The 27767-nt window shown below is 39.4% G+C and overlaps 2 protein-coding genes across 2 annotated transcripts; one reads left to right on the plus strand and one right to left on the minus strand.

Annotated features, from left to right (window-relative positions):
- Nucleotides 1-254: 254 nt before the first annotated feature.
- Nucleotides 255-8929, plus strand: LOC119420828 (histone-lysine N-methyltransferase, H3 lysine-36 specific). The gene is made up of 11 exons (XM_037688254.1): nt 255-326; nt 468-655; nt 913-1118; nt 1220-1332; nt 2488-2634; nt 2829-2951; nt 3024-3140; nt 3275-3416; nt 5256-5362; nt 5438-5639; nt 7511-8929. The coding sequence occupies exons 1-11, from the start codon at nt 255-257 to the stop codon at nt 8155-8157; spliced, it is 2064 nt and encodes a 687-aa protein (XP_037544182.1). The 3' UTR covers nt 8158-8929.
- A 4851-nt stretch (nt 8930-13780) lies between these two features.
- rab24 (RAB24, member RAS oncogene family) lies at nt 13781-27213 on the minus strand. The gene is made up of 9 exons (XM_037687286.1): nt 27002-27213; nt 24265-24439; nt 23494-23562; nt 21255-21333; nt 18369-18436; nt 17991-18090; nt 17322-17372; nt 16057-16116; nt 13781-14608 (listed from the first exon to the last, which is right to left on the minus strand). The coding sequence occupies exons 2-9, from the start codon at nt 24379-24381 to the stop codon at nt 14541-14543; spliced, it is 612 nt and encodes a 203-aa protein (XP_037543214.1). The 5' UTR covers nt 24382-24439; nt 27002-27213; the 3' UTR covers nt 13781-14540.
- Between the last annotated feature and the right edge of the window lie 554 nt (nt 27214-27767).

The raw sequence follows: 27767 nt of genomic DNA on the forward strand, positions 1-27767 counted from the left end.
CCTTCCCACACTCTTGCAATATACTAAACAATGTTTCTAAACTCTTAAAGCTCTAAAAGAGCACATAAACAGAGAACGTTCACACTGTGTTGCAAATCTGCCCGCACGGTTTACTAAGCTGACGGAACTGATTATTAATCTGGGTAAAACTGTGAGCACAGATTCCTAAGCTGAGGTAGCAGGTAAGTTTTTTATTTGGATGCTTTCTACGGTTCCCTTCACTCGTCTCAAAACGGCTTCGTTAAAGAGCAGACATGCAGTTTTTGGTTGTTTTTGCCAAGCGATTTGGACATCCTCAAATATCAAATGGGAAATTATCTCAAAAAGTAGGTGCAATAGCATTTTGGGTTCAAAGAAGCATCCACTAAAGGGATGCACAAAAAGATGGGATTACAATTAACACATGGAAAAATTAGCTAACTGGTGGTGTATTGTAAAGAAATGTAGCTTTCATTAAATGCTGAAAGTGGTGCGTGTTGGTGTGTTGCTGTGCCGCAGGAGGAAGCCTCCTCTGCTGCGAGTCGTGTCCGGCAGCGTTTCACCGCGAGTGTCTGAACATCGAGATGCCGAAAGGCAGCTGGTTCTGCAACGACTGCAAGGCCGGGAAGAAACCTCGCTACAAGGACATCCTGTGGGTGAAGGTTGGCCGCTACAGGTTAGAGACAAACCACAGAAGCTTTGCTTTTTTTAAATCTTTTTATTTTATTTTGTTTTTTACCATGGTCGTCCTGAGGGTTTCCTTGTAAGTCGATGTCAAATAAACTGTAGACGGTCCAGTGGTGCAAACTTCTTCACTCCTACACAAGTCGCCATGTGATCAGTTATTTTTAGTGTGTAAACTTTACGTCTGTCTGGTATGTTCCGGATATGTGGGAGAAAAATGAAACTTTTAAAACGAATGTTTTTTTCAAGGTGGTGGCCTGCGGAGGTTAGCCATCCCAAAACCATCCCAGACAACATCCAGAGGATGAGGCACGATGTTGGCGAGTTCCCCGTTCACTTCTTCGGCTCCAACGACTACCTGTGGACCTACCAGGCCAGGGTCTTCCCTTACATGGATGTGGATGCTAACAGCAAGGAAAAGATGGGGAAAGGTGTGGATGCGACCTACAGGAAAGGTGAGACGGCTGCGTTCACAGTTTCTAGAAATAACGTTTTTAATCAGTTTCATGTGGTTGTTATGCTGATTTGCTTTGTGTTCTTTGATGATGTTCTTCAGCTTTGGAAGAGGCAGCTGTGCGATTTCGTGAGCTGCAGGCGGAGAAGGAGCTACGGCAGCTTCAGGAGGACAAAAAGAACGACAGGAAGCCGCCACCGTACAAACACATTAAGGTCAGAGAGATGACAGATTTTTTTTTCCATGTTTTTGAGTGAAATTTGATCTAAATCATACAACATCACTGATTTCACCATTGTCTTGTGAACTTTTCCTTTGATCTTTGCTGCCACCCTTTTGTCACTCCTGAAACTTTTCTCCATCCTCTCCGTCCTGCCTGGACTCTTTACCACACTCCTTGTTTTCCTGGACAGTTGACCTTACATACTTGAAGTCCTGCAGCTTTGTACCTCTGCTCCTTGTAGCCTCACTGCTCCACCTGCTGCCCTCTTCCTACAGCTGACTTTCATTCCTTTTAAGTTCAACCTCCACCTCTCCAAGTTCTCTTCCACCTGTTCCCTGTTTTTACCACAAATCAATCACACTCATCTGCAAACATCATAGTCCATGGGGATTTCTGCCTGACCTCAGGCAAGAATCCCCATATAGCATTTTATTTATTTACTTGCTTTATAAAGCATGTTGTTGTTATGACTAGTAGCTGGTTAGCATAAACCACAGCTTGTTTCATCTTTGTTAGCTTGCTAACACTATGCTAACAGTTTGATATGAAGTGACGTAATGTTTAATGACATTCTGTGAACTAATCATTGTAGACAAGTCTTCAAAAATGTAAAAAAAAATAAAATAAAATAAACTGTCCCCCCCCCCCAAAAAAAAATCATATTAGTTGAACCGTATAAGAAATTTTATGCTAATTGAACATTAGCGCATTAGCATACTATAAGTTGAAATCACTTGATATGATATGATTAATTTTTATCACCTTGAAAAAAGGGTAATCATGTAACTGCCAGTATATATATATATATGTGTGTGGTTGTGTATTTGTTTGTCTGGCTCATAAACCAGTGGACAAATTGATTGAAACTCTTAAAATTAATTACTGGATGACGTACATCTACAACTGAATAACTTTTGAGTTAACAAGATTCAAGATGGCTGCCACCTTTCAGTCTTAACAAACACAGAAATGTCTATAACTTGGACATTTTTACAAATATGTAGCTCAAGATTTGGTGTGGAACTAGTTGAGAGTCATCCACATCGTATACTGGTCCTAACAAATTACAAGGCAATATACATTCCATCAAGAAATGTTCGTTTAATTTTTATTTTTTTACTGATGTACACCTGTCTGACTTATTCAGGTGAATCGGCCAATAGGAAAAGTCCAGATCTTCACTGCGGACCTGTCAGAGATCCCACGCTGCAACTGCAAGGCGACAGATGAGAGTCCGTGTGGGATGGACTCGGAGTGCATCAACCGCATGTTGTTGTACGAATGTCACCCTCAGGTACCGACTCACCTCCATCATACTGACGCAGTGTTTCAGACGCTTCACAGGTGCACAGATATTTCAGTTTCTCTCTTTTAAAAATGGTTTCCCCCTCTGTAATTAGGCAGACAAGCATGATTTCTACTATAGTCGTAATGGATGCAACTATTTTGTTAGACAGAAAAAATTTTAAAAAATGACTGAACTTGTAGGTTTGCCCAGCGGGCGAGCGTTGCCTCAACCAGACCTTCACTAAGCGTCAGTACAGCCAGGTGGAGATCTTCAGGACTCTCTCTCGAGGATGGGGGCTCCGCTGTGTCCACGACATCAAGAAGGTCAGCTTAGTTTTGTTGTCAATCAACGGTGCTCCCGACATTGTTAAATGTTTTCCTTCATGTTCCTCTCAGGGGCACTTTGTGACCGAGTACGTTGGGGAGGTGATTGATGAGGAGGAGTGCAGGTCGAGGATCAAACACGCGCAAGAGCACGACATCTGTAACTTCTACATGTTGACTCTGAACAAGGTAGAGCAGCTGCGTTCATCGTTACAGCCGGCACCTCCCAAAAGCAACAGATTGTACCGGCTTTTCTGTGACGCGTTGGACTCCTGAAGGGTGTGAGGGAAGAAGAAAGGAAACAATGTGTGTGTGTGTTTTAGGATCGAATAATTGACGCCGGGCCGAAGGGGAACGAGGCTCGCTTCATGAACCACAGCTGTCAGCCAAACTGTGAGACGCAGAAGTGGACGGTGAGCGGAGACACCCGGGTGGGACTCTTCGCTCTCGTCGACATCACTGCAGGTCCGCTGCTCTCATTTTTCAAAACGGTTAATCGTGTAAAATCTGAGTGAGCTTTCGCAATATTTGAGTTCCTGTGTGTTATTTCTGGGTCGTAACTACGTCAACAAATTATCAGCTATTTTCATAATTCAGAAATCAAATTGTTCAGATAGTCCAGGACACAACAGCTGGGGCTTTTGGTTTTTATAGCTTGTGTATTTAGAAATATTTAACTTTTTTAACATTAAAACGTATAGAGACCAAAAATCTTTGAAAAACATGCTGTTTGAAAATCTACTCAAACATACTCACCTAATTGTTAGCTTTTAGTTAACCTACTGTTTCGCTAAATTTAGCTTTTAGTTGCTCTTTTGCTAGTTTAAACATTTAGCTATTGTTTTGCTTGTTTCCGCTTTTAGCCACTATTTTGATGCTATTGGCCATTAGTTACAGCTCGGCTTGTTTTAGCTTTTCTAATATTTTGCTTGTCTCAGTTGTTAGCTACTATTATGCTGGTTTTAACTTAACTATTGTTAGCTAATTTTAACTTTAGCTATTGTTTAGCTTTTTTTTTTACTGTTTTACTAATTTAGCTTAGCTACTCTTTTGCTGGTCTCGGCTTTAGCTTCTATTTTGCTGGTTTTAGCTTTTAACTATTGTTAGTTAAATCTAACTGGAGCTACTGTTTTGCTTGTTTCAGCTTTGATTGCTTTGCTGCTCCTAGCTTAGCTACTGTTCTGAAGCTATTGGCTATTGGTTACAGCTCGGCTTATTTTAGCTTTTCTAATATTTTTCTTGTCTCAGTTGTTAGCTACTATTATGCTAGTTTTGGCTTTTAACTATTGTTATCTAATTTTAACTTTAGCTATTGATTCAGCTTTTAACTACTCTTTTGCTGATCTTAGCTTTTTTTTACTGTTTTGCTAATTTAGCTTAGCTTCTCTTTTGCTGGTCTCGACTTTAGCTACTGTTTTGCTGGTTTTAGCTTTTAACTATTGTTAGTTAATTTTAACTAGTTACTGTTTTGCTACTCTTAGCTGTTAGTTACTGTTTTGATAATATTAGCTTAGCTGTTGTTTCAATTCAATTCAAAAATACTTTATTAATCCCAGAGGGAAATTAAATGTTGTTGTAGCTCATTTTCCTTGTTTCATAAAAGAGTTGTTCTAGATGTTGATGGTTGTGGGTGGGAAGGATCTCTTGTGATGGTCCGTCTTATAGCAGATCTGAAAAAACTGGCCACAGATGTTGATCCGTTTACTTGCACTTGGTTGGCCTCCTGGGCTTCAGGATCACCTGAATGTTGGGCAGAAATCCTCCCAGGGCAATGGCCACTCCTCCCAGCAGCTTGTTGAGATCCTCATCGCTGCGGACAGCCAACTGTAGGTGCTGATGGACGATCCTGTCCTTCCGCTGTCATGAGCCGTGTTTCCTGCTAGTTCCAGGATCTCAGTGGTCAGGCACTCGAGCACAGCTGGCAGGTAGATGAGAATGCGTCCACAGAACATCCTTTTCAACTCATTTGAAATTTAGGGCTGTAGTTGAGATATTACTTGAGCTTTTGAGATATTAATCAGCTGCTGTTGGTTGTAGAAACTGCCTTGTTGCCATGGTTACGCATCATAACAAATGTCCAAAACGAAAAAAAGTTTCAGTAAAAATCCTTCCAGCTGCACAGCGTCCGATACCAGAGGAAACAATCATCCAAAAAATGTGATTTACATCCAGAAAAAGAGGAATTAAAGTTTCCAAAAGCAAAATCTCAGAATGAAAGTAACAGAGCTGCTCCAACATGCAGCCACCTTGAGCGGCGCAATTCTAGAACCAGTTTTGCTAGTTTTAGCTTTTATTATTTTTCAGGCACAGAACTCACCTTCAACTACAACCTGGAGTGTTTGGGAAACGGGAAGACTGTGTGTAAATGTGGCGCTCCGAACTGCAGCGGGTTCCTGGGCGTCAGGCCAAAGGTGAGCAACACGAGCCGATGTCCTGCCGTTGTCCTGAAACACAACACCCCAACTGTTCCTCTTGTGTCCAAACAGAACCATCCTCCATCTGAAGACAAAGGTCGTAAGCTGAAGAGGAGAGGCCACGGCAGGAGGAGGAAGAAGGTGGTGTTAACCAAAGAAAGGGAGGACGAGTGTTTCAGCTGTGGAGATGGAGGACAGATGGTCTCCTGTAAGAAACCCGGGTGCCCCAAAGTGTACCATGCAGACTGCCTGAACCTCACCAAGAGGCCTGCAGGTCAGCCACCGAACCAACAAGTCTCACGTTGACGGTTATTAATCAGCATAAAACATCCAAAGTATTACTTAACAGAGCAAAAACCTCAATAAATAAATAAATAAGCAAACTGCACCAACACTAAAAGACCCAGCGTGGTTGGCACAACAGTTTAAATATCACTAAGTGAGGGCTTGAAGAATTAGACATATGCCCAAAATCCTTAATTGTGTCTTCTAAACATCCAGTAATAAACCCAAGCTAGGCTCCATTGACTTGAACGTTTTCAGTCATAAGGAGCGCTTTTGTGTGATTGATGTGCAGTACGATTTGGGGAGTTTATTAAAAAGACACCCCTGGCTTCTGGTTAAATCTGCTCAAACAGACGTACGTTTGTTGTTTTCGGTGATTTTTGTCCCTGTTGCGGAGCGATGAGGGGAATTGGAAATACCCCCATCCACCCGCCCGTCTTGTAAGCAGGATAACTTGAAAAATAAACAGCATGCCGACTTCCATTTTGTTGTGTGACTGCATCTCAGCTTAAGAAAGTTCCATATCCAAAATTGGGTTGCCACGTCAAAATTTAAGATGGCTACCACCATATATATGTAAACCTGCCACCACAATCACTTGAGGAAACTGTGTTTTCTAGTTTTCATATTATAGTTTCCTCAAACAATTGGGTAAAAAATAAGCAATTTTCTGACTTTCATTTTGGTGTGCAGCTGTTGAAAAGCTATTGAAAATTGGGTTGCCATGTCAAAATCCAACATAGACACTGCCAAATATCTATGTAAACCAACCACCCTGATCATTTGAAGAAACTAAGCTTTCTGGTTAATATTATTGCTAAAAAGTACAGTTTCCGCAAAGTGGCCCAAGATTAATCTGTGGTGGCCAAAGCCCCCATTGACCACCCCCTGGCTCCACCATTGCACTTGCCCCCTCAGCTTGCCAGGATCCATTACTTGGTGCCACCTGGGTCAAGCAAAAAAAACAAAAAACCTGTATTTTCCGCCGTACACATCGCACCGCCCTAGAGTCGCATCAGTCCAAATATGTCTAATAAAGTGGAAAAATTCATAAAGATGTCACTTCGTCATATACGTTGCATCTATTATGCATCACCGCTGACGCGCCGCGTTTGTTATGCGTCACCGCTGACACCTGGAAATTTGGACCAGTGTTGTGCCAAAAATCGATTGGCTGACAAATGGCAGCCGCGGGAGCGTGAATGGGAGGACTTTAACAAGATTAACACTTAAGAACAATTATTTGTTTGCTCAAAATTATAGTAAAGGTGTGTCTCAGTCTAACTTTTGCTTAATAAATGCACTTTAATGGTCAAATTAGCTGCATTTTGTCAGGGCGGTTCAGCGAAATGAAGCTGATGACGGTTGCACCAAGCAGTGAGCAGAACGAAGGTGGCAGGCTATATCTGGCAAGCCGATTGTGTCATTAATAGCCACTTTAACCTATTACATGACACAACGGCATGCCATACAACTCGACTGCCATCAGGTGGCTGAAAATGGTAGTGTTCAATATTTTCAGTCAGAATGAATGAAAACGGTCATATCTCAGCCAAAAATTAGTTTATAAATATGGAAAGAAATCCATAAATACGTCGCTTCCACGTATAAGTCGCAGAGCATGCAAATTATGAAAAACAACCGCAACTTATAGGATGAAAAACACAGTACTTCTGTTTTTATAGCAAAGCTGTAATCTTTTGAATATCTTGCACCAAAGGTAGCATTCCCTGTTCAATTCCAGTCTGGAAAACAGTCATCTCAAAAACTACAAACATTCACCAAACACCTCAATGCTGGGGGGCATTGGCGTACTGCTTGATTAACTGATGTTTTTCTTTGTGTGTGTGTCTGGTGTAGGTCGTTGGGAATGTCCGTGGCACCAGTGTGACGTATGTGGTAAGGAGGCGGCGTCCTTCTGTGAATTGTGTCCCAGCTCCTACTGCCGCCAGCACCGAGACGGCCTGCTCTTCATCTCCAAACTGGACGGCAAGCTTTGCTGCAGCGAGCACGACCCCTGCGGGCCCGACCCGCTGGAGCCGGGGGAGATCCGGGAGTATGCGCCGGAACCCAGAGCCCTCCCCCAGGGGCTGGGGATGGCCGTCATCCCCTCCGCTGCCTCCATCGCCACCAAGAGTTTCACCCGGACCAGCATTATCAAGAAGATCGGCGGCGGCGACTCATCAGAGTCTTTTCCTTCGTTTTCCATCCCGGTACCCATCGCCGCTCCTCCCGCCTCTCCTTCCCACAGCAGCTCCGGTACTCCCAGCAGCCCCCACGTCTTCGACCTCCCACACTACTCACCTGTCTCGTCGTACGAAGAGGAGAGAGACGTCTTAGAGGAGGACGAAGAGGAGCTGCTGGTGGACGAGGAGGAAGAGGAGGACGACGATGAGTTAGTGGAGGACGGTGAAGTTAGGAGGCAGGGGTCAGACTCTCAGGAGGAAGACGAAGAGGAGGTGAGCCTGGAATACCTGGAGCTCAAAGACGAGGAAGAGGAGGAGTGATCTTTACGACACCTCCGAGTCACTACAGTCAAGTAGCACTTATAAATTAATTAATGTCAGTAATCATCTGGATTTATTCAACGGTTTGTAGGAGAAAAATCAAATCACCTAAACGTAAATAAATTGTGACGCTTATAAATAAAGACACTGACACATAAATAATATAAATTTATATAAACAAGTTGAAATATATCGATCATTTTCACCGTTTATTTATGTTCTCGTCATTTTGTCCTAACGATGACTCGTTTACCTCATTTGTACACCTGAACGCATCTGATGAATTTACCTGCTGCTTTTTTTATTTTTTATTTTGATTATTTGGTTTAAAACATGGCAGATCTGCTGAAACTTTGAAACATGATTTAGTCTATTAAAAAAAAAAAGAAGAAGAAAGAAAGAAACGGGAGACGAGACGACCTCGTCTCAATTTTTCCGTTACGTTTCACCTCCGCTTGGACTCTTCGAAGAAAAGAAACTTGAACTCGTCCGTCTGTTGGAGTTTCCTCTTGAACGTCTCGTTTCCTCCGGTCTTAAGCTCGTCCTCGTGGACTTGTTTGTGAAACCACTGGACAACCCTGCCGCCAAACCCGGGAGGCGTTACTTCCATGAAATCGATCTGGTTTCAAATCCACAGTCGGCGCTTTGGGATTACCAGTAGAAATATGCCGGCTTGTGATGGTCAGAACTGAGCTGGTTTTCATCCGTCCATCATCTTTTTTCTGGTGCCCATGTCCAGCAGTCACTGTGCGAGAGACGGGGGACACCCTGGACAGGTCTCCAGTCCATCACAGGGCTGAGCTGGTTTTAATTCATTTTATTTTATTGTTGGCTCAGATTTTTAAAAAAACTAACATGAATGAAGGTAAAATACCGTAATTGCCGGTGTATAAGCCACTACTTTTTTTTCCTCACGCTTTGTTTTAATTTCATCCGAAAGACCATTTAATGCCAAAAAAAAAAAAAAAAAAAGATATTTGACTCATTGGTGCAAAAATGTAAAACATTTTCATTTCTGGGTCAGGTTGAGGCGAGTCCTCTGAACGGTGGTCTGGAGGCAGTAGCTCCGGCGTGTACGTGGTGCTTTATAGTCGTTATTTAAACGCTGTTCTGTGACGCACAAATGAAGACGAGGGAGATCCGAAGCGTCGAAGCTCCCTCCTCTCTGAGGCTCGAACCAGCGGACTCCTGCTTGCACTTCAGTGCGTGTTCCCGTTTCACTCCGTCTTCAAGCTTAACGTGTGTGTGTGTTTGCTTCAAACGCCTTAGACTGTATTTGGTCGGAGATGTTTTTAAGGAATGCGGGTTTTGTGTCTGTGAGAGCCACATTTCCTTACAAATGCCTTTTTCTACAGTACCCCCCCCCCCCCCCCCATCACGTGATGTTTCATTCCAGTGTAACTATGAGCTGTTAGAGCAGCTGACCTGTCACAATGACTGCTACAGAAATATATAAAAATGAAAATTATGAAGTCATCTCTTTGCTCTGGCATCGTTTTTTTGATAGACGTACAGTTAACTACCTTAAGACTCCATAAAGCACGGTATCCAAAGTGTGGCCCGAGGGCCATTTGCGGCCCTTGGAGTTATTTTTGCGGCCCACAGCTGCAGTTTAAGAATGGTGTCATTTTGTCCAGCAGGCTTAAGAGGTCGATGCAGACGTTCTGCAAATTAGTTGTTAATCCTTTTTTTTTATATAATGTTAAGGTTTTAACAGCAAAACGGATGAAAAACAATCTCAAAATGAGCAACAAAATGCAAACCTTTGGCTATAATATTTTTATTTTCACTTCACGGTACAAAACACCACAAACATTTACTGATTTCTACCAGAAAGGAGACTTTTGGATAATGATTCATAAAATTTGGCTAAATATTGGTTGATAAAAGGGAAATTGGACATTTTAAAATTAATATAACGTGGTATCATTACATACGAGTTGATCAACTTTATCAAACCTATGAATTTGTTGTATTGACAGACAGTTGGACGATTTTTCAGAACTTCATTCAGCCTTTTGGGTCGTCCACGGTCCAAATGTCTGACCCCCTTTTAAAAGGACACTTACTCAAATTACACTTTTGTTGCTGAGAACAGACTAAAATGAACTTTCCAAACACAAGAAAACAAACATAGACCCAACAAAGCAAATAAATCAAATCCTTTGTAATAAAAAAAATAGAAGCTTAGTGTTGACAAGGCTTTTAATGTTTTGGATCTACAACAATTTAAAACTCCTGCACCAAAATGAGTGAACTTTTGTCCTTCAAAATATTGTTCACGTTGAGCGTTAAATTCACATTTTTATGGCCCACGAGTCCTTTCATCTCTATAGTTTTGACCCACATGCGAAAATGTCTGGACACCCCGGCTGTAAAGAAATATACAGGATGAGCCTTTAAAATTAAAGGTAAAAACTTTTAATTTCTCAGAAATACATCATTCAATTCTTTAAAAAACTTTGTTCCTCTAAATCTACTTCAGCAGACTTGCTCTTTTTTCAGCTAATGCTACTTTTAGCTACTAATTTGAGCTAGTTTTGTATTATTTTAACTTTTAGACGTATTCTTTTACTTGTAGGTTTTAGGCATAGTTTTGCTTATTTTAGCCTTTATTTGCAGTTTTGCTAGTTTTAGCTAAATTATGGTGATGCTAGTTTTAGCTACCATTTTCCCATTTATGGTTTGGTACATTTTTTGTTTCTTACTATGATTTAGCAAATTGTAGCTTTAAGTTATAGCATTTAGCCACACTTTTGCTAATTACAGATTTATAAACATTGTTTTAAAGGATGCATCGCCTGCCAGCTTGCACACCAGTTTCAAACAAAGATCTTGTCTGATCTGCGAGTGCTCAGACTACATGGGGTGCCGTTTGTAAAGTTACACAGTCAAAGATTAACAGCAATATTTTGGTTTATAACTTTAATAAGAAAAAAGTTTTTTTTTTTCAAAGTCATATTTTCACCATGTCATTCATACATTTATAAATGTCACAGTTCCAAGCTAAACATTTAATTTACAAGCTAAATATTTAGTTTACAAACTAAATATTTAACTTGCAAGTTAAATATTTTGTTAGCAAGCTAAATATTTAGCTCCATACTAAATATTTAGTTTACAAACTAAATGTTTATGTCCAAGATAAATGTTTACAAACTAAATATTTAACTTGCAAGTTAAATATTTAGTTCGTAAACTAAATATTTAGTTTGTGAACTAAATATTTAGGTGTAAATTAAATGTTTAATTTCCAAGCTAAATATTTATTTTCAAAACCAAACATTTAATTTCCAAACTAAATGTTTATTGTACAAGCTAAATATAAATGGCTAAATAGCTAGACTAAACATCTAATTTCTATGCAAAACATTTTAGGGGTGCACAGATTTCCTTAATTTTGGGAAATCGGCCGATACTTGAATGAGAAACCGATTTTACCCATTTTTTTAGTTTTAACAACAATTGTCTAAACTTCATTTATATTTCAGAGCACTACCTCATGGCCAGTTAAAACAAATGTTATTGTTTCTAAGATATTGTTCAAGGGTATATTTTTCAACAAAACAATAATGGAAAATTGATGGTGCATTGCAACCTTATAACACCTGACTGTGTCGCTTATAAAACGAAATCGGTATCGGCAGGTCAGACTTTTTAGAAATCGGTGATCGGCCAGAAAACTGCAATCGGTGCACCCCTAAAATATTTAATTCCTAAATATTTAATTTGCTAAATATTTAGCTCAGACCTAAATATTTATTTTCCAAGCTAAACATTAAATTTCTAAAATAAATATTTAATTTGTTGCAAGTTAAATATTTCGTTTGTAAATTAAACATTTTGCTTAGACATAAATGAACTAAATTTGTAGTTTGGAACTATGACATTTGTAAATGTATTAATAACATGGTGAAAATATGACTTTGAATAAAACTTTTTTTTTCTTATGAAAAGCTAAATAAACCAAAAATACTGCTGTTAATTTTTGACTGTGTAACTTTACAAACGGCACCCGATAAGACTATGCGTTGGGGATGACTCTCGGCTATTACCAGATTAAATGTTAGCTCAATATCTATAAAACTGAATTAGTCTTGGCGTTAATATCATTTGTTTGCAGAGGCCATCTTAAATTGAATTGCCTCTAAAAGAATCTATAGATTCAATGATCATTCTGTTAAAGTCTTATTAAAATATGTCCACTGGTTCTAAATATATTTTGCTAACAAACAAACTCCTTTCGTTGCTGTGGGCAATAAATGGCATCAACAAAGCAAAAATACTGCAAATATAAATAAAACCTCAGACGTACTGGCGCTTAATTCTTTGAAAAAATTTATTTTCCAGAACATTTTTTGAGAACATGTTTGTAACAGCCTTCAAATAAAAATATGGTTCAAGAGACGTGTCCAAACAAAGGAAAATGTCCGCTTATGTCCCCTCATGTCAGGCTTGCAGCAAAACCTAAAAGGCAATAAATTAGACATTGTGTATGTTACATTTACCCACAATGCTTTGCGTCGTGTGTTGAAATCTCATGTTTGCTCACCAAACTGGACGAGAACTTTAATCCTGTACAGTCGATTACTTTGGGGGTAAAAGAACGACAGTATTCTTAAAGGATTAGTGTGTATAGACATCTGACAGAAAATTAAACGTTTTATTTCAGACAGATTGGGTCATGCGATACGAGTCCTTCCAACTTTTCCCAGAATCATAGCTTATGTGGAGGAAGTGTGACAATATGAACTGCCATTACAAACGTACCTAAAACCCTTGGTTGTGCTGCTGCGTGTGCATTAGTGTTTAAACCGAGATGAAGTCCGGCACGTAAAGCATTCGTTCGTGTTTTATAACTTAACTACAACAAAATGTACTTTATCTCACTCAGATCAATCAACAAAATACAGACGTCGCTAAACTTGTTGGTACCCTTCTACCAAAATGAAGCGAAGCCTCGTTTCTCATCTAAAGTGATTCAGCAAAAAACTAGAAAATAAAAAAAAAGTGAAAAATTATTTTTTAGAACCAACTGGACAGAATTGTTGGGAGGAGTCCTCAAAGAGAGGATTAATCTTTGATTTATAGTCGTGTTTCTGATTGATCTTAGGGGTTATCAAGCGTTCCAATGTGTAGTTTAGTATTGTTGTGTGACCACACCGAACGTGGAGCGGAGGAAGTAAAGGTGAGATCAGCCTGTGGTCGAGCTCCGAAAGAAGATTATAGATATCCATGCTAAAGCTAAAGGCTACAAGACCATCTACAAGGAGCTCCATGTTCGTCTGCCCACAGCCGACAAGATTATTAAAATGTATGAGGTTCAAGGGACTGTAGCCAACCTCCCAAGATGTGGATGCAAGATACAATGCGACCCCATGTTGATTAGATGGATGGTGCGAATGGCAGAAAAACCGGCATGGAAACCATTCAAGCTGAACTCTAAGGTCAAGGTACATCACATTTTAAATCTTAATGGGTTTCAATATGAGCAGAAATTTAAAAAAATAAAAAAGCCAGACTGAAATGAACCAAAGTGGTCGTTCACAAGAACCAGTTTCTGGGACTGAGGAGACAAAACTGGAGCTTTTTGGCTCCAGTCACATCCATTGTCGTTTTTTTTTTTATTCATAGTGAAAGAGTACCAACAAACTGACCTGCACCTGTAATGGACTCTGTCTGCAGAAACTTTGTATACATGGCCTCTGGGCTGAGTCGTGTTTCAGCCTTTTAATACATCCATAAGTGTCGAAGTGGAAAAAAAACACACCAAGGAGCATCACCATTCGTACGTCGACTCAAAGCCTCTGAAGCTTGTACCGTTTATTACACCTGATGTGAACGTGGTTCAAAAGCAGGACTTTGAGTTAAAATTCGAGCGTTTTGGTTTTCGATGACTAGAAATCCCACCGGCTTACTTTAAATACACGTGAAAACAACGGGAGGTAAATTAAAAGCTGTAAACACGATTCGTCGTCCTGAAACTCTGAACTGCCTTCGTGAAGTTTTCCTCCTCCTCCAGTGAGTTCCAGCACTGCTTCGCCGTCTTCGTCAGTGGTGATTCTAACCCCAGCCCGATTGTCCAGAACTGTAGCTTTAGTTTTCTCCCTGCGAGCTACTGAGAAACCATCATTTGACACTGAACTAAAACGCGAGGGTGAAGTCTTTAAATCCCTCAACACTTGGCATCAGTTTCAGAGCGGCACGTCTTCCTCTAAAATCCTGCAGCTCTCAGTTCTTTATGGCACAACGTAAATAAACATGGAGTTGCAGACCGCTCCGGTTGGTCGCCTTCTGTTGTTTGGATATGAAGTCATCGCAGCACATCCAGGCTCGACTCCAGAGGAGGCGCGACGTCTGTTTTCCTTCCTCCTGTTGCTCGGTCAGTTGTTGTGGCAGCAGCTGTAGAAGATCGAGTCTTTCTTCTGGCCCAAGTCGACGCCCGGCTCCTCTGGTGAAACAAAAACAAGTGATCATTTCCTCTGGATGGACGTCGGCTGATGGTGAAATTAACAGAGCAGGAATCCCACGTTACACCCCCGATTATCCAGCTCTTCAGTTTAGTGTCCGGTTCAAATAGCTGCGAGTTAACGAGCTAAAATGAAAAACTAGAGAAATTGCATTTCCTGTGAAAATGCAGTGTGAATGCTTATTGCAGAATAACTTGCTGAAATGTAGCTGAAATGAAAGAGCAAGCCTAAATAAGCAGAAGGAACATATATTTGCTGAATTAAGTTTAAATAAGCAGAAATGAGCACAAAAATCAGGAAATCAGCTAAAAAAAGTTAAAATTAGCACTAAAATCTAAAAGGTAGCCAAAAAGGCAGAAAAAAAGCTTAATCTACAAAAAGGAAGTGGAAAGAGCTGAAATGAGCTAAAAAGTGTGGAATTGGATGAAAAACCTAAAATTTGCATAAAACAGCTAAATAGTAGCCGAAATAGCAGAAAAAGCTAGGAAGGAGCATAATAAGCTGAAATTAGCAGAAAGAAGTTAATTGGGCTGAAAGTAGCAGAAATTACCAAGAAAAACTTCAATTTATCTGAAAACAGCTGAAATTAGCAAAACATTTTCTGAAAAGGTAGCTGACAAACTAGAACAAGCTTAAAGTAGCATAAGAAAGCAGAAAGAACATGTTTGCCCAATTAGGCTGAAGTAGAAATTATCTGAAAAAAGCTGAAATTAGGAAAAAGCAGCTGAAAAGTATTGGTAGCTAAAATAAAGTATAAAGAAGCTCAAATTACCAGAATGAAGTTTTGCTGAATTAGGCTAAAAAAAATTTGAAATGAGTACAAATAAATGTGGAAAACGCTGAAAAAGCTTAAACTAGCATCAGAACAGCAAAATAGTAACTGAAATAGCAGAAAAGGCTGAAACTTGCAGAAATAAATTGAAAGGAGCTTAACAAGCTGAAATGAGGAGGAAGAAGTTAGAGGAAGCACAAAAATGTTGTAGTTAGCAGAAAGAATATGAAAGGAGCACAAAACAGCTGAAATTTGCTGGAAAAAAGTTTAAATTTGCAGAAGGAAGCTGAAAGAAGCTGAAGCAGGACAAAATGTGAAAGGAGCAGTAAAAGGTTGTAAACAGATGTAAAGATTTTAAAGATGTAAAAATGAGCTCAATTCATTTTCTGTTAGAATTTTTTTTTACAAAAGGCTTAATATTTCAAAAAGCTAAAGTTGCACCAAAAACAAAAGTCATAGCACCGTTCTGCTGAAAGAGCTGAACATTTTGACTAATGATTTGTTGAAATAACTTGCAGGACAAGAAATGCGCCGAAAAACGTACGGAAGAAAAATGGATCACAATAGTGTGAACGCCTCATAAACATTCACACTATTAACTCCAACTTCTCTCTAGAATCACAAATTGTGTTCCTACAAAAAGAACGGGAAGCTCACCCGTCATGTACTGGAAAGCACCGTCGTTGTAATCCTCAGCAACTTTCTGGAACAGCTCATCTGGAAGAGAGGAGAATAAAACCTGTCAGCTTCCGTCAGTTCATGTTAGTCCAGACCCAACAGTTCAATCCTAATCTGTATGTGCGGATTACAGCAAGAATACCACATACGGTACTTAATACACATGTTGGTAAGTAGTCAGAGTAATCAAAACCCAAAGCATGAACTCCTTCACACAAGAATCCTGAATAAAGGTGACTATTAAATGTATAGAAGACAGTGGAGGGGTCAAAGGTCAGTTTCACTGATAATGACATCCATGATGTAAACAGATGTTCAATTAAAGAAAATGGAGAAATACGAAGCTGCAGCTGAACGTGAAGAACTTACCTGTTGATGACTACCAGCCGATCCAATTTAATACAAATAACATCCAATGTGACTACTAGCCGATCTAATTTAATACAAATAACATCCAATGTGGAGTCAAAGTCTGACGACCTTTCATATCCTAAGCATCTGTGATGTTCCATTTTTTTAATCTATAATAATACGACACTCTTTTAAGGGACTGTACATTGTAAAAATAAAACTGTTAGATATTGAAAGTTCCAATTATTACAAAAATGTGGGAAAATATTTACTCTCAGGACGTTTAATGGCCTTTTTACAGTAAAAAAAAAAAAGGGGGCAAAAATATCCTGGTGAAAACTTTGAGACGAACAGAGTTATTAATTTAGAGCTGGGACAAGAAATCGTCCACAGAGAGACAAATGGACAAAACCATGCCATGATGCGTCCCATCTTAGGACAAGCGTATAAAAGAACAATCGCAGCAGCTTGTTTTGGCCACGCAGAGACCAGCTGCACTTTCACCGTTTATGCGCCGAAGCTCGTTTGCTGCGACGATCTTTACCACGACGAGGACATTTTCAAGCTAAACGCCTCTCTTTGTTCTCGACTTGTTGGTCAAACTGTCACAATGATGGATAGCTGACATCTTCAGCAGTCATCCTCTTTCTTCATCTTTCTGCTTCCTGTTTGCGGTAAAACGTAGAATCTGTGTCTCAACTCCACTCGCAGCTTAAAGCAGAGAAATGCTGCACCAAGTCACAGATTAACGCACCAATAAATTAAGGTTTAGTTTTCACTTTTAACTCAGTGGGAACGTTTTAAAGGGTTTCTAACCATCTCAATTAAGTAAAGTATTTTTGTCGCCCAAAGGCGATACAGTCTAGGCTGTTGTTCGATTCAGTGGAACTTACCAACATTGTTTCCCGTTTTACTGGAGGTTTCAAAATGCTGCGCTCCGATCTCTGAAAATAACCAAAAACAATATTTAATCAGTTATGATCGTATGTGAAAAGACAGAAGTTTTGTTTATTTAACTATATTTGAAAACCACAACAAACTATCTAATAAAAAGCTCTAAATGTTATATTAGCAGTGGGGAACCCTCAGGGCCTTCAACGCCTTCAGAGAAGGCCTAAGAATTCAGCACATATGAAACACTACATTTAAATATTTAATTTTATATTTATTTTGTACAAATTAAATATTTAATGCAGTTTAAATGCATGAAAACACAGTTATCCAATCAGATTCTTTTAAATGTGTGTCTCCAGGCAGAAACGTGTTTAAAGTTCTTCCTCGTTGACGTCACTGTGTTAAAGGCTGGGCTCAAACAAAGTCCCTCCAGGATGAGTTTGTTTAAGAACTGACAGGAAAATTAACCAATCACATGCTGATGTACAATTGCAACTTGTAAATTCAAACAATCCACACACAAACTGTAGTTGCTCTAAAGAATGATGGTTAACTATCACATTTAGGTGAATAATGACCAGAGTTAGGACTCCTGTCCTACAGAAAACTAAACCGAACTGTCTGGAAACAGCTGGTTAACAGTTTATAGTCAGATGAGCTCAGATCACCTTCAGCGAAGTCCTGTGCATCGTGGTAGTCGATCTGACGCAGACTTCGGTCTCCTCCGATCAAGTCCGTCTTTGTTCCACACAGATAGATCTTACAGAGCTGCAGAACAAAACACTATCAAGTTCCCTACATGAACGTAATCTAACTATATTAAAAGTAAACGTCCAAAGCTACGTGGTAAACCTTTAAATTTATCAGTATCTTGTGACATCCGCTCACATCGTGATCATACTTGTAGTTATTTCTTGGTTTAAATTTAAATTTAGCGCACGAATGTAGAAAATCTCAAATAACAGATGACCTTATTTTAACTAAACTACGAAAAATACATTTTTTTTTCCGTCACGTATTTAACTTGCGTGCAGAAACAGTTTTACCTCCTCGCAGTTTTGCAGCTCTTTCACCCAGAACTTGGCTCTCTGGAAGCTGCTGCTGTCAGTCAGATCTGGCATTCCAAAACACAACCACGTTTAGTCGCTAGAAACCGTAAACTCCAGCGTGCACGGACGTCACATAACACGATATGAATTGTTACGTACAGTAAAACCGAAATAAACGCAGGAAAAAAAAGTGGAAGTTAAAGAAGAGAACGATTGAGTTAGTCGTCCTGTTGCTTTGTAACACACAAAGTTTCAAGTTTATAAACCGAGTCAGTCTGACCTGACCTGATCTGGATGTCTAATTTAAGTTCAGGATCCAATTCAACTTCCAGATTCATCACGGTCAATTTGCTGTACTCTGTCAAGGATCCTAGATCTACAGGGGACGGTCCAGCAGTACCTTCAAATCACCTGTCTTGGTTTCGTTAAAACTCAAAAAGTTACATTAAGTGCCATCCAGGCGTTCATGTCCTCAACACATATAAGAAGCGTATCGACTGAATATGCATAAATAAAGGTTGAATGTGTAGTGAACTAGGCCTGAGGTCAAATCCTGGCCTTGAGGGGCCTGCCTGGAACAAGAACTGTATTTCATTGATTTGAGTCCAGAAACACAGGATTAAGCTCATCCAGAGACTTTCTAAGTGTCCTGCACTGATCAATTGAAAGAACACTCTCTTTTTCTATTATCATTACTATTTTACAAATGTTTTGATAATCAAATTGTGTTTAGTTCAAACCATTTTTAAATGTTGAAGTGAACTACTCATTTTTAAATCAACTGTGAAACAGTATTAGTGATTTTAATCCTCATTCAAAGTAGAAATCAGGTTAATGATGCATTGTCTGATTTTCTGTCTTCAATGAACAAGTTGTGTAAGTTGGTCAAAGGTCAAGTTTCGGTCAACTGCAAGTTTACTGAAAAAGAAATGTCATGTTTAACTTTTACAGCAAGATACTAGAGGATTGACTCCACGAAGTCTGAGTTCTTCATAATATCTTCTGTCTGTTCTTAAACAATCTTAATCTTTTTCCTTGACTTTTAATAACCTCTTACATCACAAAACACACCTCTGTTTTGGTCCACCGACCAATCAGAAAGTGCTCAAATGAACCGGAAGTGACCTCTTTTAAAAGGTGCAACACTTCCTAGTTCATAGCAGTTCCAGAGTTCAGAATGCTGGAATTCAGGAAGCTGGAGGAAGTTCTGAAGTTCTGAGAAGTTCTCAGCAGTTCTGGGAAGAACTGAGGAGAACGCTGAGAGAATGCTGTGAGTTGGTTCCGAGAGCAGCAGAGTCCAGAATGCTCAGGACATCTGCGACTAAGCTGGACAAGAGAAGTTCAGAGGAATTATGAAGAAGTCTGTTCTAGGACGATCTCACGACTCCTGAGGTTTAGCTGTTCTTACGGAGACGCTGGAAGAGTTGAAAGGAAAGCTCTACACCAACGCTGAAACTATCATCTGCAAGGTAAAGAGTCGATCTCAACCAAAGTGTACCGTTGGGAAGCTGGGCCCAGAAGGAGCGTGTTGTTCTGGTTATAACAGACAAATTCCCTCACCCATCTCTCTCAAGATAAACCTCATTTTCCATCTTTAAAACTCTTCTTTTTGCTAGAAATCATTCCAGATATTTTCAGAAATGTCTGTTGTGAAGCAAAGGGAAATCATGGCCGGATGGTTTTCCTGTTCGTAAAACTTGCTAACTAAGCCATGTTGTTATTTTCCAATTTTGCCAAATTAATGTAAATGTGTGATGTTAAACTTTGATTCTGTAAATAAATGACCGCATTCATTTTGATGGGTCAAAGAAAATTAACGTCTCACATTTTATCAAATTCAATGCACGACATTATTCAGTCCAGAAAAATGAAAAAATCCGTTTAATTTATGAATATATCACAGCATATGTTCATCTACAAATGGAAAAAAGCATTTAACTTATTAAGAGGAATATAAATCTGTCATCTGCGCAACAATGAAATGAAACGCCATGTTTTGAAAATGTGGAACCAAGAGGGAGCAGATAGAGGGAAAACAAAAGTGGGCCTAAAACTAAGCCTTGAGGGACTCCACACAAAAAAAAAGCAGAGAAAAGGAGGATATGGACTCCTTAAGACCAACAGAGAACGTTCGGTTTGTCAAATAAGACCTGAACCATTTTAAAGCAACACCCCTGATTCCCACCTACTGCTCCAGACGAGTTAGCAGAAAGTCATGGTCCACAGTGTCAAAAGCAGCTGCTAGATCTAAAAGCACAAGGAGGACACAGTCACCGAAGTAAGTAGCTAAAAGGATGTCCTTAAAAACTTTCAAAAGAGCCCATTCAATACTGTGGAGTTTTAAAACTGGATTGGAAAACCTTCAGGATGTTATGCTCTTCAAGAAAGACAAGTAACTGTACAATATTTTCTTGAGTACTATAATATATATATATATAAAATAAAATGCATAAAGATTTTTAACCTGCTACATGCCAACATAAGAACCATGTTTGCTCTAAAAGCTGCTTACATTTTAACTGGAGTTTCAAGAGTGTTGGGGTTTGGGAAGGCTTGCGTGTCTAAACAGTTCTGGATTTATATTTTTTCCTCTCAGAGCAACAAAACGCTGAGATAACAGTGAGAAGAATATTTGTGGCACATTTTATCTTCATCCGAGGACTGTTACGGAAAACAACAACTGCAAGAGGAAATGAATGAATATGTGATGCCAGTTGTTCAACCGACCATTTCACAGCCTCCCCTGAATAAAACCACATGCGTTACAGCAAGAAAACCTCAGCCCTCTGTTGTTCTCTCAGTCCTGTTTGCAGTCGAGTTGTTTGTTAGTAAATGCATCCAGAAGCTCTCAGCTCTTCACGCATAAAAACAGCTGTAATTTACCGTAGCAGACGATGGCGGCTCGAGCTCCTCTGTAGTAGATTCGACTCATGGCTTCGTAGCGCTCTGATCCAGCTGTGTCCTGAACAAGAGGTTCAACATAAACATAAGACGAAAGGAGACATAATATCTACTTCCTGTTAGAAGTTAGATTTGTGCTTACCGTTTATCCCGATAATGGAACACAATCCTAGCTGTAATTTCTGTGCTCGTCTACAGGAGACGAGGGTTTTTCAGTCCCATCAATGAAGATGCAGGTATTACACTGCCTTCAGTTAAATGAGACACTTGAAATCTCAAAATGCCGTTTGATCAGTGCATGACAATGCTGAGGGCTAATTCACTTCAGACATCCAGTCTGTGTCTTGAACAGCTTTTAAAGATTGCTGCCCCTGGCAGATCTACAGTACTTTGTGTTGGAGTTCAGGCCTACAGGCTGTAAAAAGTCACTAAGAATGTTTTAGTTGGTGTTAAAACACAATTTTCTGTCTGTCGTTCAGTTTATGAACGTTTATCTAAAGAAAAGAAAAATTTAATTTACTTTTTTGGTACCACTTTACAATAAATAGTTTATAGAAACGTTATTAATTCCTCTATAAACACGTTATAAATCATTAATAACTGCTTATTATGCATTAATTAAGGATGGCAGACAAAACTGAGCAGTTTGTTGCTAAATAATGATCCAAATCTGTTTGCCTATATATTTCATCTAGAGTTGTTATATTAAACATTTCAGATTTAAGTTACCACCTTGTTAGCACAATAAGCATTTGTAAACCTATTTCTTTAAACATATAATATTGTATTTTATCACTGCATTATAAGTATCTACAACTATTATATCCTAAAAAATTAGGTTTACAAATACTTATTGTGCTTACAAGGTAGTAACTTAAATCTGAAATGTTTAAAATAACAACTCTAGATGAAATATTTAGGTGAACAGATTTGGCTCACCATTTGACAAGAAACTGCTCAGTTTTGTCTCTTTCTTGCCCTTAATTAATGCATAATAAGCAGTTATTAATGATTTATAAAGTGTTTATGGAGGAATTAATAACGTATCTATAAACCATTTATTAGTCATCTATAAAGGGAGCCTTACTGTAAAGTGGTACTCCCTTTTTTTTTTTTTTTTTTTTTTTTAACAGATACTAATGCTCAGTGTGAGTATTTTGTAATGCATTGTGGTCCAGAGTAATTCATGTCTACTTCAGGTTTGTTGAAACACTCTTAGTCTAAACTGTCCATGTCTGATTCAGCGGTGCTCTGCAGTCGTTCCAACACCCGGACTCATGGCACGTTGAGGACGTTCCGCTCTCACAGCGTAAAATGTCGATAAAACTCATTTCAACATGTTTGTACATAAAAGTCAATAAAAAGCAACGTGTGAAGGACCAGAAGACTAAAGCTGAACGCCGACCTTGTTGTTACCCAGAAGTCTCTATTCATGTATTCGAGGCGTGGAACCTGATTTTAACACAGTAGTGTCTGTAAACAGGTCTACTGAAATAAGCTTTATAAAAATGATTTTAAATCCAGTTTAAAGTTGGTTCTTTGCCGTTTTCTGTTCACGCCATCGTGTGCTTTTAACTTTCTGACCAGTTTGTGTAATTTAGCTACTTCTGCACCTTTTGTGCTTTTAGCTGCAAGCTAACCTTTTGCTACTTTTACTTTTCTGATGGCCTATTTTTACTTTTAGCTTAAAGCTACTCATTTGCAACTTTAGGTTTTAGCTTGCCTTTTGCTACTTTTAGTCACCATTTTGCTACTTTTTAAAAAACTTTTAACACGGGTTTAGTTACTTTAATTTTCTAGCTGCTCTTTTGCTACTTTAAGCTAGCGATTTGCTGCTTCCAACTTTTAGTGTGTTATGTTTCTTTTAGGTTCAAGCTACCCTTTGGCTATTTTAGCCATTAGCTAACTTTTTGTTCTTCTTTAAGCTTTAACAGCTTAGTTTCAGCTTCTTCAGTAAACTTTAGCAAAATCATTCAGCGCTCAGCGTCACTCTGGACTGTAACAGCAAATCTCTCGTGACGTGTTTTTCGTCCTGAACGGTTCGTGGGTTTGTGCGGTCACTCTGCACTAAACTGGTTTTGAACCCCTCAGCCTTTAATGAACTGATTCATTAAAACCTTTAAGAATAAACCTCGTTACTCCTGACATGAATGCACAACTTGTTCTGCTCCTAAATCTGTGCTTGGAAACAATAAAGTAGCTCCGACAGCTTCTCACTCACCCAGATTCCCAGGGTAATCACTTTCTCTCCCACCTGGATTGGTTTGGCAACAAAAGCAGCGCCGATTGTCTGTTGGAGGAAAATAAAAACAAGTTTAGGATATCAGACACCAAGACATGAAAACGATCCTCTACGTCTGAACTCTCACACAGCCTGAACTAAATGAGCGTAAACAGGAATCGAGACAGCGTGTGCGCTGAGATCATCAGGCCAACGAGCTGGAATCAAGTTGATTTTGTTAACATTTTCAAATAAAAATAGATTTTAAAGCTTTAAATGTATCTAATGATGTCTTTTACTGGCTGGAAATTACAAAGTTGTAACAATTATCAGTCTACGCTCAGCTAACTTTGTCAGTAATCTTTTGTGTCCGTCTGGTTCGAGTTTGAAATGCAAAATAAATAAAAAAGTTTATAAATTATGCAAAGCAAACCATGAACGCGTGGAGAGAAGTCAAACAGCCCGAGAGCTTCCAGGCTTCAATGTGAAACATTTACAAGAACAAGCTGTGCGATTGTTAAAACACCTCTAATTTATTTCAAGATTGTTAATCCAGGCCAGTAGAAAAAGGTAAACTTGTCCTTGAAATCTCTACAGCGTCACTTTACGTCTCTAAATCCTGTAACGCAATAACCTGCATGTACTTTTTATATATTGTTGTGTATAAGTACTCGCAGTTCAGCAAAGCACAGGCTAATCCACATTAGCCACCACAAAATGACTAAAGCTCAGTCAGGGGTCTGACGTGGACGCGGACCAGCTGACACTCACGTTCTGGTACGGGCCGGCCAGGAAGCGGTGGTGAACGTATCGCTCCACCAGGCTCGTCTTCCCTACGCTCTCCTTCCCCAGCATCACCACCTTGGCGTCCACACGCATGGCGCTCATGGCGACGCCGTGCGGAGAAGTCGGCCAACGGGACGAGCAGGGGGGTGCGGTCACCGCACTGCATGATGGGAAGACGAGATGGACGACACAGATGCAGGCATTCATCATGAGGGGAACGAACACTGAGGGCTTGTAAACAGTCTGTATGCACGCAGAGTCCAGCTGTGAAGCTTTCATCCATTAGTGACGGGAATCTTCCAGCTCTAAGCTTTGAACTTCCTCTGCCGTCCTGAAGGATCGGACTTAAATCGGTTCTAAATCTGTCCCCCGAATGTAAAAGAACACAAACAGATGACATCACTCAAATCGTGTTTATTGTGCCCTCACATGTTTTAGCGTTTATAACTTTGTTTTTACACTTTTCTAAAAATAAATACACACCAAAAAAATGAGTTCACTCTAACCCCCTTAAACCGTTTTTCTCTCGTTTTAGCTTTAAGCTACTGATTTTAAACTTTTAGCTAGTTAAGAGTATTTTAAAGTGTATCTACTCGTTTCCTAATTTTAGTTTTCAGCTACTGTTTAGCTGATTTTAGCATTTTGCTACCATTTTACAGTTTAGCTTTTTAGCAACTGTTTTGCACTTTAGAGCTACATATTAGAAAATTTTAGCCTTTAGATAGTTTTGTTAACTTTGCTATACTTTTCTCGATTTTAGCTACTGTGTGCAGATTTTTACTTTTAGCTTTATATTAGCTTAATTTAGCTTATTGGTTTTAGCTACCGTTTTGCAGATTATAGTTTTTAGCTATACGTTAGCTAATTTAGCCTTTATCTGTAGTTTTGCTGATTAGCTTCTACCATTTTTCGGACTTTAGCTTTTAGCTACAGTTTTGCTAACTTCAGCCTTTAGCCACTGCTTGGATCATTTGAGCTTTTTGCGAATGTTCTGCTTGTTTTAGCTTTTCACCGTTCTGCTTACTTTAGCTTGTTTTGCTCATTTCAGCTTGTGCGCTGACCATTTGAGCATCTATACTGATCGTTTTAGCTTTAGTTTAGCTCATTTTAGCTTTACCAGCTCAGTTTCAGCTTCTTTTAACTTCAGTGAAGCCTTCGGCTCTCGGCGCTCAAATGGATTTTCTGCAGAAAATGATAATTGTTGGAAGTTTTACTTGATTTTGTTACAAAACAACAAAACTTCAAACATTGTTAGACAGCAGCAGCTGATGTGTGCATAATGATAAGAGACAAAACACACAACACGTCAAGAAGTCAAGTTTGTTTTAAGACTGATTGTAGATAGTTTCCAACAAAAGCAACACAAACACCAAAAGCTACAAGTCTGTGCAAAAGTCCTGAGTCATGGCTCTGTTACGGTTTCCTTCCAAGCAGTAAAACTTTTTTTAGTTCTCCACATCTCGGAATGTCTTTCAGGGCTTCACTTTGGACTTTAGCTGCTTTCCCCACTCTGTTCTGTTTTTAAGTCCAGTTCCTGAATATTTTCAGGCAAATGAATCATTCATGGGTGACGCAGTGATGTGTTGCCACACTACAGACATCTTGGCACAAAACAGTTTTTTAACAATATGTTTAGACTGTTACAAAGACAACATTTGTTCCCATCTCTTTAACTGAATACATAAAAAAACATAAATAACTGTGATGGAATGAAAACTGTATTTTATGGCCAACAGGACAAATCCCAAACAGCTGTTAGCTGAAAATGTATCATACAGAAGACGATGAACTGAAGGATGATGCACCTTTCAGGTCCCGCTTGAGGTTTTTGCTGTTTTTCCTCCATTTTTCTTTTAAGACAAGTCAGTTACTTTTTCCAGCTGGACACTTCTTATTTTGTCCTCTACTTGTCAGATTTAAATACACACACAACTGTCCTGTCAGATACAACAACTGGTCCAGAAAAATTTGTGGAAGAGCAACTAACGTTCAAAAATAACTTGAAAAGACCTTCAGATTGCCTGAAAAACTACCATTTATACTACTACTATTTTAAAAAGGTACTCTTTGACTGGTCAAAAAAGAAAATCATGAAAAAAATTTACTAAATCTGCACTTTTTTTTTATTTTTAGTGATGCATATATATTTTTTGCAAGCGTCATTAACAGCTGCCATCTACCCTGTGTGTTTGTTTACCAACAGAAACAGCTGAGTGACTGAATATTTGTCAACAATGACAACAACAATGACAGCAAAAACAGTATGGGATTGAAACAGAGAGTTTATAAGTACTGGTACGTATTTATGCTCAGGTATGTTAGTGAATTTAGCAGATTAAAGTACTTTGTTTACACTGAGTGTGTACCCGCATTCCAGAATCACATAACGGAAAACTGCCTGAGTAAACTCTTTTAAACCACACCATTTTATTTAGATCAGGATAGTTTGTAATGAGTATTTTTTTAAATGCTAGATGGTTGAAATTTTGAAAAATTGTAGTTTTGTGGCATGTCTGGGATTTGTGAGTTTTATAGCAAATTAAAACAGTTTAAAGAGCATCCTACGAGTGTTGTCATTTTGTCAGGACTTGTATAAAAGTGGATGTTCGGTTAAAAGCTGCGCGAGCTCAGAGGTAAACATGACACAGCCAAAATGCAGCAGCAGGGTTTCGGGTCTCAGCTAGCCTAGCTAACTTAAACCGTTCAAAACTGGGAAACTCACCTGGAAGCTAGCTCGGCTCAACGAATCCCTCTCACCTCCGGGACAAACCCGTGCCGATACTCGCCAACTAAAACGGTCTGGAAGCGGACACGGATGCGACCGTATGCCCGCTTGTCGTCATCATCTCTGACCCGCAGCGACTGGAGGAGCCCGGACTGCAGCTGAGCCCGGGCGGTGTTCGAGTCCTGAGGAAGGCGGTTAGCGCCGAGAACTGTTGCGAACCATCCGGTTTACTTAAACAGAGCTGTCCGCAGGCGGTGTGACGAGAAATAAATTACAGCTGAGGTTTTTTTTAATTGTTTGTTGTTTGTTTGTTTGGGTGGGAACCAACGAGCAAACGGAATCAGTTTCAAGGAGCAGGAAGTTGCTGTAATGCAAGGGACAATACCCGGATGTAAAAAAAAAACCCATAACCGTTAGTTAGTAATGCGCATGCGTACAATTAGGCACACGCCCCAGATAATTTCATAGCCTTTTCCGGTAGTCAAGTTCTGCGTTCAGTTCTAGACTTTTGGTCCATTACACCTGTTTTTACTTGTGTATACAAATGTATTTATAAAGTAGTTGTATTTGTATTTTACGTTGAGGGAGCGAAACGTCCTCAAAGTGTAAAGTTGTCAGAATGACCACAAAAGCAACGCTGAAGAAGCACACTGTTTAGACTGTGTGGTTCCATGCCAAACACGGAACCCAAAGATGAAACATCAAACTTAAGCATTATTTTGAATATTTTTTTGTTGAATATGTGACCCTGTGACGGACTTGC

Source organism: Nematolebias whitei, chromosome 14 (genome assembly GCF_014905685.2).
Source record: "Nematolebias whitei isolate Nwh7 chromosome 14, NemWhi1, whole genome shotgun sequence".
Lineage (NCBI taxonomy): Eukaryota > Metazoa > Chordata > Actinopteri > Cyprinodontiformes > Rivulidae > Nematolebias > Nematolebias whitei.